Here is a 9,809-nt window from a genome sequence, read left to right as displayed (position 1 = left end):
AGTCGTGGGTTGCAGGTGAGGAGACGAAGCCTCGCAGGCAAATTGGAGGTGCTAATTTTGAGCCCAGGTGGTCTAGACTGTGATCCAGTGCTGTCCCTGTGCCCCAGCTACGCTGCCAGCTGCACTGGAAGCTGTTCAGAATCCCCTGTTCCCAGGGGTTTTGTTAGGAGCCCAGGGAGGGTTTCTGGGGCAAGGCCTGCACTTGTCTGCCTCTACCCTACCTCTTGGGGGTTGTGCACATCCTCCCCCAAACCCCCAGCTTCTTGTGTGTGTGTCTGACTGTGTGGTGTGTGTGTGTGATGTGTGTGTGTCTCTGTCTGCATGGGGTGTCTGTGTCTGAGTGCCTCTCTGTTCCTTTTTATGTGTTATGTGGGATTGTGTGTCTCTGTGGATCGCGTGTGTCTGTCTTTGTGTATTGAGTGTGTGTCCGTGCAGTTTGTTGTTTGCATGCGTGGTGCCCACGTGTGTGTATCTGTGGGGAGGTCTGTGTGCATGTGTGTCCCTGCATGTGTCTCTGTGCGGGTGGGTGTGCGCGCGTGGTGTGTGCGCGCGTGGGTGTGGCGTGTCCTCCCGCTCGGAGGCTCCCGAGAGCCGACCCCGTTCGGGGAGTGACAGTCCCCGGCGCGGCCACCCCGGGGCGCGGCCGGCGGGGAGGAGCGCGTGGCGGGTCCGCCAGCCGCACACGTGGGCCCGGCGCCGCCTCTCGCGTTCCCACCCCCTCCGGCCGCCCCCGCCGAGAGCCGGGATAAGTGGCGGCGCGGACGCCGCGCCCTGTCTCTGCGGAGCCGGCAGCGCGCAGCTCTCCGGCCCTAGCCCGCCACAGACGAGGACCGCGCTCGGGGACGCGACAGCGGCGCTCGTGGCCCCGGTAACTGCCTCCCGTACCCGCCCCCGGCTGCCGCGCCGTCCCCGGGTGGGGCAGCCCCGGGTCCCCGCGTCCCCGCGTCCCCGCGTCCGGGCTCGGCGTGGGCTCCCGCGCCCCTGCGCGCGTGTGCGCGCGTGTCTGTGTGTGCATTGGTGCGCGCGCGCCCCGCTCCCCAGCAGCAGCCCCGAACCAACTTGGACCTGTCAACTCCGTGTCCCCGTGCCCGTCCTCGAGCAGAGCAGCTGGCAGCACCTCCAGAGACAGCGCGGGGCTGTGCTGCCTGCGCTGGTGGAGACAGGAGGGGAACAAAGTTTGTCGGGAGCCCGGGTGACTTTCCTCGGGGACCCGCATGTGTGCGTGTGCGGGGGGCCTGGGAGCGCGGAGCTGGTTCCCTGGCTTCCCGGGCAGTGGGCGCCGGGCTTCTGGCCCCCCTTCACGCCGCCTCAGTGGTTTGTTTAGGAAAAGTGATGGTGAACTAATAGTGGAGGCTCGCAGGCGCCCGCTGCCCGCCCCGCGGAGGGAGGGCGGCCCCGGAGGGCTGAGAGGGCGCCGCACCCTTCAAGCCCAGGCGGCATATGTGAGCCAGGGCTCTGAGGTGGGAACCTGTGACCGCGGAGATGAGGGAACAGCCCGTGTTTGCCTGGCTCTAACTGTCAAGGCTGTGTGATTGTGGACCGCAAAAGCCAGGACGTGATGGAAACAGGTTTGTCACGGCATCCTTGGAATTTCAGACAGGAGGAATTAATCGCAATATCATCCACCTCATTATCGTGCCCCTTTGAAACTTCCTTGGGGATTTTAAGATAGATGGGTCTTTTGCAGCTGGGTCTTTATACCCATAGAGCTGACTATAATTTCCACTTGATTACAGCTAAAGTAGTCTTTAAGATGAAGTTTCCTGAAATGATTTAAAATAAACACAGATGGGAAGGGGGGAAAAGCTGTAATGAGGCGCTTAAAAAATAAAGTGAGCATTTTTCTCAAGAACGAATGGGATTTTTCAGTCTTAAGGAATATATATGTATTTTTAAAATCTTTGAAATGGAGGTTTTTTGTTTTTAACCTGCTTTAAAAAATTGTTACTGACTCTGAACAAGGTTTCCCTCCTGATCTCTATGTGTTTTGCCATATCCCTGACTTCGGAATGTGTCCTTCTTCCTTCCCAGGACCTGAAGATCCTTTCAGAATGCCGGAGGAAAGTTCTCCCAGGCGGACCCCGCAGAGTGTTCCGTACCAGGACCTCCCTCACCTGGTCAACGCTGATGGACAGTACCTCTTCTGCCGGTACTGGAAACCCTCGGGCACACCCAGGTACGTCTCCCCCAGGTGCTACCCGGATGTGCCCTGGGGGGGTTCATGTCCCCTCTGCCCCTTTGTGTGCAGCTCCCGTGCGGCCACTTTCTCCATGACCAACTTCACGTACCATTTTAACATCAGGCACAGTGGGCTAACAGAACTGAGATTTATATATCTTTTTTTAAAATTAAGAAGCAGACGTTCTATTTTCATTATAACAACTAGGATACGGATCCTACCGTATGGCAGTTTTCAAAAATTCCACATGACTTTATTTTTTGTACTGGAGTTGATTTCCTGTTGTACAGGCATTCCTTTAAAATCCAACCCAGCAGGTATAGAAAACCACCTAATCAGATAAGATCAAAATAATGGATATGTAGTAACTTTTGTTCTCTTTTCCTGTTTGAGTATGAGCTTCAGAAGGTGTCATACCTGTGTAACAGAGAGAAAGGGGTCTGGGTGTTTCCTTCTGATTTCTTGCCAGCTCAGTTACTTTGTACATTTTCCATCCAGGACTTGTCTTGCTCTTAGAAGCAGGCGTTGGGACCTGCACACAGTAAGATAGCTGGTCTCCTGCTTCCCTCCTCTTGTACGAAATAGGGAAAACCCTGCTTGTTTGCGTTGTTCAGGGAAAGAAATTATTTGTGGTAACCAATTGGCCTAGTGAAAAGTGAACATTTTCTATTCCATGGACATGTTACCTGTTTCACAGGCCTGTTGTCTCCTAGGGGACATGTATGGTGTGCTGTGGCTTATAGGATTATGTCTCCCTTTGTGTTTCAGTCATCACCCAACCCTAGTACAGATACAAAATTCCTCCTACATTTTCAACAAGGTGTGTATAATCCAGGTAGCTGCACATTAAAAAGCAAAAACAAAAGCAGAGATATGGACTTTAAAGACCTAGTTTAAAATCATAGCTTCAGGGCAGCTGTATAAACCGGCTATTGTAATGGGCAGTTAAGAGTTCCTACAGGGCTTCCCTGGTGGCGCAGTGGTTGAGAGTCCGCCTGCCGATGCAGGGGACATGGGTTCGTGCCCTGGCTGGCCTGTGAGCCATGGCCGCTGAGCCTGCGTGTCCGGAGCCTGTGCTCCGTGATGGGAGAGGCCACAGCAGTGAGAGGCCCGCGTACCGCAAAACAAACAAACAAAGAGTTCCTGCACGTCTGGCCATGTCCTTCTTAAAGATTTCCTCTACAGGAAAGAGTGTGTGTGTATGTGCATGTGTGTCAGACGGGGAGGTGGGGTTGTCAAGCATTATCATTAATTCTCCATTCTGACTTAATTGGCAGTACAAGTGCACACTCTTGGTTTAATTTCTAACAACTTCGTGGTATGTGGTGCATTATTTGATCAATATACAAAAAGAGGACAAAGAATTGGGAGCTAAGTTTGTGATGTTTGAGTCTCAGACATTGGGGGCTTTCCTGGTTAAGTGGGGAGGTTGTCCTCGCTGGAGGTTGATGGAAGGGAGACCCTGCGGTCCTCAAATGGGCGGGGTGGTGCTGAGTGGGTGGGCCAAGGCAGAATGGCTGCCCTTCCCTGGGCTGTGAGTGGTTTTCACAGTCTCCACCCTGAGTCGCACTGTGGGGAGCTCTGTGCGCCCTCGCTTTTGCTCTAGTTAGAGATGGCAGACGCCACTCCCAGTTGTTTAAACCGAGTGTCTCTTGGGGTTAGTGTTTACCTTGCAGCGGACGCTGATGGGAATAAGAACGGGGGCCGATAGTTCAGGCAGCTGGGCCCTGGGCTTTGGAAGAGAGGCTGCCCGCCTACCTGCTCGGCCTCCACCCCCTGAGATGATGCAGGTCGATAAACTCCCTCTGGGATTGGCCCCCCTCTGTCAGGGGGTCCTTAAAACATTTCACCACCAGCCCTGACCAGTTGGAAAGTCCTGGAGGCCCCCTGCGGTGACAGATGCCGCATCCTGGCGTCCTGGGGGAGGGGTCAGGGCAGGCCAAGTGGTAAGGACGCAGCGGGGGCCTCAGGGCAGAGGTCTGTGCTGGCTGGTGAGGGAGCGTGTCCCTATCAGAGAAGCTGAGCCCAGCTGCTCTGGCAGATAGCAGTGTGGCAGCCCAGCCCTCTTGCTGCTCTGGGACAGCTCTGCTGCTTCCCGTCAGCAGGGCTGCCTCTAGGAGCGGGAGGGGACCACTGGCCTCCGCCTTTCCCCTCCAGGGAGTGTCCTCCATGGTCTTTCCCCCAGTTAGCTCAGAGTCTTGTCTGCTCTAATCGGCGGGGAAAACACCAGCAAATGTCCCTTTTCTCTGCTCCTCTTAAAAAATCTTTCCTGCAGAGGCCCTTGGGACCTCAGAAGCCACTGTCTTACAGACTGTGTCCAGCAGAGGGGTCGGTGCCTGTCTCTCTTAGTTGGCACTGGGATGGGTTGGATTTCTGGTCAACAAGTTGGGCCTGTTCAGAACACCTGCCAGAACATTCAGCCCCCGGCGGATTTGCTGGGTTCCCAGACCAGCTCTGCAGGCGGCTTCAGAGCGACCCAGGGTCATGGCATCAACCACACTGGGAAGTCGGCTTAACCTGCTGATGGAAACATCGTGTCTCTACAAATGCTGGCCTCCTCACCCTGGGCCCTGGGGTCGCTGTTCCCATGTGTGCGTCCAAACTCAGTGTTGTTTTTAACAGAGCTGGCCAGACACTCGGTCTTTAATCACTATGAACCAGAGGTACGCTTGGTTCCGCCAAGGCAGATTCGTGCTCATCTGGTAGTATTTTCTGTAAGTATCGTGTGTTCTGGAGTCCGGACTAGTCTCTTAGATGTGATCTTGTTTTATCTTCACGTCAACCTGTGGGGCAGATGTTATCATTGTTTTCCCTCTTTTAAAGCTGGTCCAACTGCATTTTGTCCACATTCCTCTGGTTCCAAGTCTCTTTCTAAGGAAGACAGACTTTTGTCTAAGTACTGTCTTCCTGATAAATTCTTATATTTTTTGTTAGGGTGAAGGTCACTTCTTATGGTAAAGAGGAATAGAATAATTAATCCTCCCTAATTGTTTCTTCATAATATATTAAAAGTGGGAAATAGATTAAGATATGATCCATTCTGAAACAAAACCTTCTGATGCCCTGGGGACTGGCTGCCTTACCGAGACTCACTCGGTACTTTGGAATTGTAAAATACTGGTTCTTCAGCAAGTTTCCACTGATGGTGCTTTCAGGGTAGTGGAGACTAGCCCAGGTGAGGCTTGAGTTGCTCTGTGGGCTCTCGTGCCCTTGGGTAGTATTTCACACCTTTGGATTCAGTCCACCACCGGGCCCTCAGTCCACTTAAAGGGCAACTTTGAATTAACTTCTGAATGTTACTTAGCCATCCTGCCCCACAGGATGAATGACTGGGCAACATCACTGGGGGGTCTGAAACAATACTCAGTTTGATGACTTGGCTGCAAAGAAGTCCTCCCTTGGTTCTGCTGGACCAGGAGGGCTAGAGAGCTCGCTGTAATTGTGTGATCGCACAGCTGCCACCTTCTGGGCGGTTAGTTCCCGGCGTGGACCGGTCATGCCCAAGGCCGGTGTGAAATAGACACTTGTGGAATCAATGCCCAGATGCTCCTTTGAGCAGGGGCTCCCCTCGCGCTGAGTGTGCTCTGTCTCGGAGGAGCACCCCACCCCCGCCCAACGCTGAGGAACTGACCAGGCTCTCCTGCAGCTTCTGTGGTGATAACAGCCAGTGTACCGAGGGAGCCGTTTCAAAGAGCGCTGTCCCTCCACGGGCCAATGGCCTGATGCAGATGCCTGGGTGACTCCTCAGTGGAAGCTCCAGAGCCCCTGCCTTTGCGGGGACCTCCCAACCTGAGCCCCGGAGCCCCTTCTGCAGTCTGCCTGGCTCTGCCCGCTTCTCCTTTCTTGCCTCCACTCAGGAGCTGACCTTCCTCCAGTGACCCCGTGGCCACTGGTTGCCGTGGACGCCTCCTCTCCCCTCCCCAGCTCCACGCGTCCAAGCTGCCCCCTCGCAGTCTCAGCCGGTGTGGTTGTCAGGACTTTCCTCTTGGTGACAGGGTGCTGGGAGTGGGGCCCATGGCAGGGGCTGGACTAAGGAGGGTGGCGTGGCGTCGTTTCGGGAACGTACCTGTGTTCTCAGAGCCATGGCTGTTGTCGGAGGATCTAGAATCAACAAGCCAAGGCCCCTTCTCCCCTCTTTATTCCCATTCCCCAGAACGGGGCTCAGCTGACATCCCCTACCCCTGCTCTGCCCTTTACTGGGTCACTTTGCTCCCTTTCAGACACGAGGCCTTCGCAGTCTGTGTCTGGAGTTTCGGGCGATGCCGTCTTAGGGCACTTCCTCCCACCTATGCACATTTACCTGAAGAAGAAGCCATTCCCTGAAGCTGGGATATATTTAAATGCTAGAGAACGTCCTCCCTTCCTGCCACCCCTCACGATGTCCTTCCATCAGTCACCAACCACTTGGGTGTGGCATCTGTGACTCCAGGAGCTGGGCCCCTCCCGGCCAAGCTGGTCCAGACCACAGAGAGGCAGAGTGTCCATCATCTGGTTGGACTTGATTTCCAGCGCCCGCCCTCTGGAAATTCTGTTCCCTTTGGTCAGCTTGGCGTCTGCCCGTCCCCCCCTCCACCTTAGGCTTTCCCATCAGGTTGTGTGTCAGTTACTTGGTGCCTTCCTCCCCGCTGCTCACGGTGTGGGTTCAGTGTCCTGGGCAGCATTCCCCGGGTTCTGTGTTTCTTGGAGTGTTTCTCCCTCCCTGTGGGCCCCTGCAGCCCTCACGACCCCACACCCTCTGAACTGCTGCCGCCTGTGTGACTAGGCGTCACCAAATCACTTACCTTTGGTTGGTACATCCCCAGGGCCAAGCAAATCACATCCTTTCACTGTCCCTAAAAGTAGCCACTTTGAACTCCATTCGCTTGGTCTCCATGGGCGTGAGGGCCACCACGCATCTAGCTCCCAGCCCAGCCCCTTGGACCTTCCCCCAATTGTGAGGGTCTGGGATAGCTCTTGGGCTCCCCAGAGCCTCTGCAGGAAGGCAGGCCCTGAGGGCTCAGCTCCGGGAGTGTCCGCTCTTCGCGCTTACCCATAGCCACACTGCCACCCAGAAAGTCGGTTAGCAGACCCTGATTTATTGAAGCCTGCGTGTCCCAGACAGAGCTGGCCACCAGGGTGGGGAGAGAGGAGCAAAGGCCGCTGTGTTTCAGGAAGCGGTGGGTGTAGTTATTGTACGAGGGGCAGGTACCTGGAGACGGGACCACTGCTGGCCACACAACACCTTGGTGTAAGTTAGACAAAGGAGCCAATCCAGGTAGACGTGGCCTCACAGGTGTGAGGTTTGGTGAGCAGAGCGTGGGCTGGATTTCAGCTCCTACTCATCCTTCCAGCCAGCGCCCTTGAACGGTATTGCACCTGTGAGAAGGGCGTGCAGGGCAGGGAACCAAGTGAAGCTAGAAAGGTGGGCGGGTGGGGCCAGGCGCCCAGGGTCCTGAAGGCCAAGCTGCAGCCTTGAACTTGAGCCTCAAGGGCTGGGTGGGGAGCCACGGACAGGTGTTAGGCCAGGAAGTGGTGCAGTCAGGCATGTGACCTGGACAGCCAGCTGGGTGGAGGTGTTTGCCATCATCCAGGTGGCAGGTGAAGGGGGCTGAGTCAGGCGTGGCAGTGGCACCTCAAGTTGCAAGGGACTGACCGTGTGTGGTGGTGATGGTGGTGGGGGGGGCGCTCCCAGGTGTCTCCCTGGGTGACGGCGCACAGGGAACACCTTTAGATTGCTCTGCTCTGAAGACGCGGGGCTGCCCTCTGCCTGTGACGACATGTGGCACTCCAGGCGCCGTGGGACACCTTGCTGGAGCATCCTTGATAAGCCAGTAGGAGAAGTGGAGGAGAGGTATCGGGGCCGCAAAACGAACCACACTGCGAGCGTCACCAGTAAGATACTAATGCGGGGGCGGGTGGTTTCCTGAAGGTAAGAAAGGAGTCCTTCCTGGCTTCCACCTTCTCCCCACGCTGAAGAATCAAAAACCGCCCTTGACTTATATGTGTTGGCTCGTGAAATTTCTACGTGGACACTGAGAAAATGGACCTTACTGTGCGTTTTATAGCAAGGACATTATTTTTAATGCGATCACTGCCTTCCAGTACGACTTCAGATTTCTCTTGCCTATTTTAAGAATTTCCAAAAGTTCCTTCCCCTTGTAAGGAGCCGCTGGTCCTCCTCCTGGTGCTTCTGCCATTCTTACAGCGCAGCAAACTGCCTTAGTTTTAAATAGGGCATCTCTTCTGGGCTTTTCTTTTTTTTTTCTTAAGATTCTTCAAACAGCAAAGATCTTTTGATGGCGAGAGGAAAGGCCGCAGCTATTCTTGCAGCTGATTTTTCCAGCAGCTACGTTAAGGGATGATTTTTTCCAGTTGCTTTGAGAATGTTCTGCAGATACAAGTCTGTCTTTGTTTGCAGTGGAGATGAAGAAAAAAATAGCAAAATAAGCTGCTTCCTGAACGAGAGCCATGTTCACCATTGTCTGTCTCTTGGCACCTTTTAGGTAGAGATGCTGATCCCAGGCACACTTTGTCCCCCAGGGCCGGCCAAACATGGGTTATTGTCAATGGGGAAGCGGTCCTTAGCGGTGCAAATCTTTGCGGCTGGGATCACAGGATGACCCTTGTCCCATATTCAGGGTCAGCCAAGCCTCTTGTTGGAGGCGGTGCCTTCACTTCACACAGGCTTGTTCACTGGGGTGGGGGTGGGGAGGCAGTGGTGGCCATCGAGTGGGGCTGGGGGTGGCGTTTTCTCTGTATGGAGGGCCTGGTCCACTCGCAGAGGGGCGGGTGCAGGGAAGAGGGCCGCCGGAGGAGCTTGCTCTGTGTCACGTTGTTGGGTCTCACGGCAGCCGTCCCTCCCCCACCTTGCTGGCCATCAGTCTCTGCTCTGGCGTTTGGCAGGCTCTCTGGTATGCAGGGGTGGAAAGTTTCTCACCTTCCTCAGAAAGGTTCAAAGGAGCTCTTCTCCTTAACCTTCTGGAAGGAAAGGGGGAGGAGGGAGGAAGAGGAGGGGCAGAACAGGAGGAGGGTTTGGGCACTGCGTCCTCCCTGGGGGCTTCCCACGGCTGGTGGAGGGTTTAGTGGGTGGAGTTTGCGGACCTGTTGACATCATGATGGGCGAGTATATGCCGTTTCCCAGAAAGGACGGTGGATCACAGACTTGCCCAGACTGTCCAGGTCGGGGCGGCCTGTGACCCCAGCACTCGGTGCAGCCTCATCACGTGCAGGGGAGGTGGCTCAGAGGGTGAGCATGGTCACCCAGGGGCTGGCGGGGCCAGAGGGCAATCCTGGAGTTCTTCCGCCCCACCCTGTCTCTCAGAAGCCGCTCCCACACCTTCCTCTTGTGGGTTTAAAGCACAGATCAGCCCTTCCCAGTAAGCGTTTAAACAAATGTCTGGCTTGGGGCCCGGCTTAGAGAGGTCCTAATTGCCACCCTTCTCCCCGCCCCCTGCCCCCACCAAAGGAATCATTTCCCACGCCTCTGTCCTGGTGGTTCTGTTTTCAGTGGTGAAGAGTGTGTGGGCACCTGTGCGGTGCCCAGGGGGCTGAGGAGCGGGGGCAGACGGACCTCAGGAGGACGCAGGAGACTGACTTAGACCCAGAGGTGGGAGGAGAAGCCCGGAGGCCTCTAGGAACAAAAGAGAAGAAG

General features: G+C 55.4%; 1 protein-coding gene across 2 annotated transcripts in view; it reads left to right on the top strand.

Annotated features, from left to right (window-relative positions):
* Positions 1-749: 749 nt before the first annotated feature.
* MGLL (monoglyceride lipase) overlaps positions 750-9,809 on the top strand; it is a 107,982-nt gene continuing 98,922 nt past the window's right edge. Inside the window, exons 1-2 of one of the 2 annotated variants that reach the window (XM_082847764.1) lie at positions 750-868; positions 2,032-2,176. In XM_082847764.1, coding sequence (XP_082703890.1) covers positions 2,052-2,176 — 125 coding nt within the window. In that variant the 5' untranslated portion in view covers positions 750-868; positions 2,032-2,051. Of the gene's footprint in view, positions 869-1,451; positions 1,569-2,031; positions 2,177-9,809 lie in introns of those variants that run through there. The other variant, XM_082847763.1, reaches the window with a different exon arrangement.

Source organism: Leucopleurus acutus (assembly GCF_964270905.1).
Source record: "Leucopleurus acutus genome assembly, chromosome: 10".
Classification (NCBI taxonomy): domain Eukaryota; kingdom Metazoa; phylum Chordata; class Mammalia; order Artiodactyla; family Delphinidae; genus Leucopleurus; species Leucopleurus acutus.
Note: the sequence above shows the minus strand (reverse complement) of the source record. Positions and strands in the feature narration are given on the sequence as shown.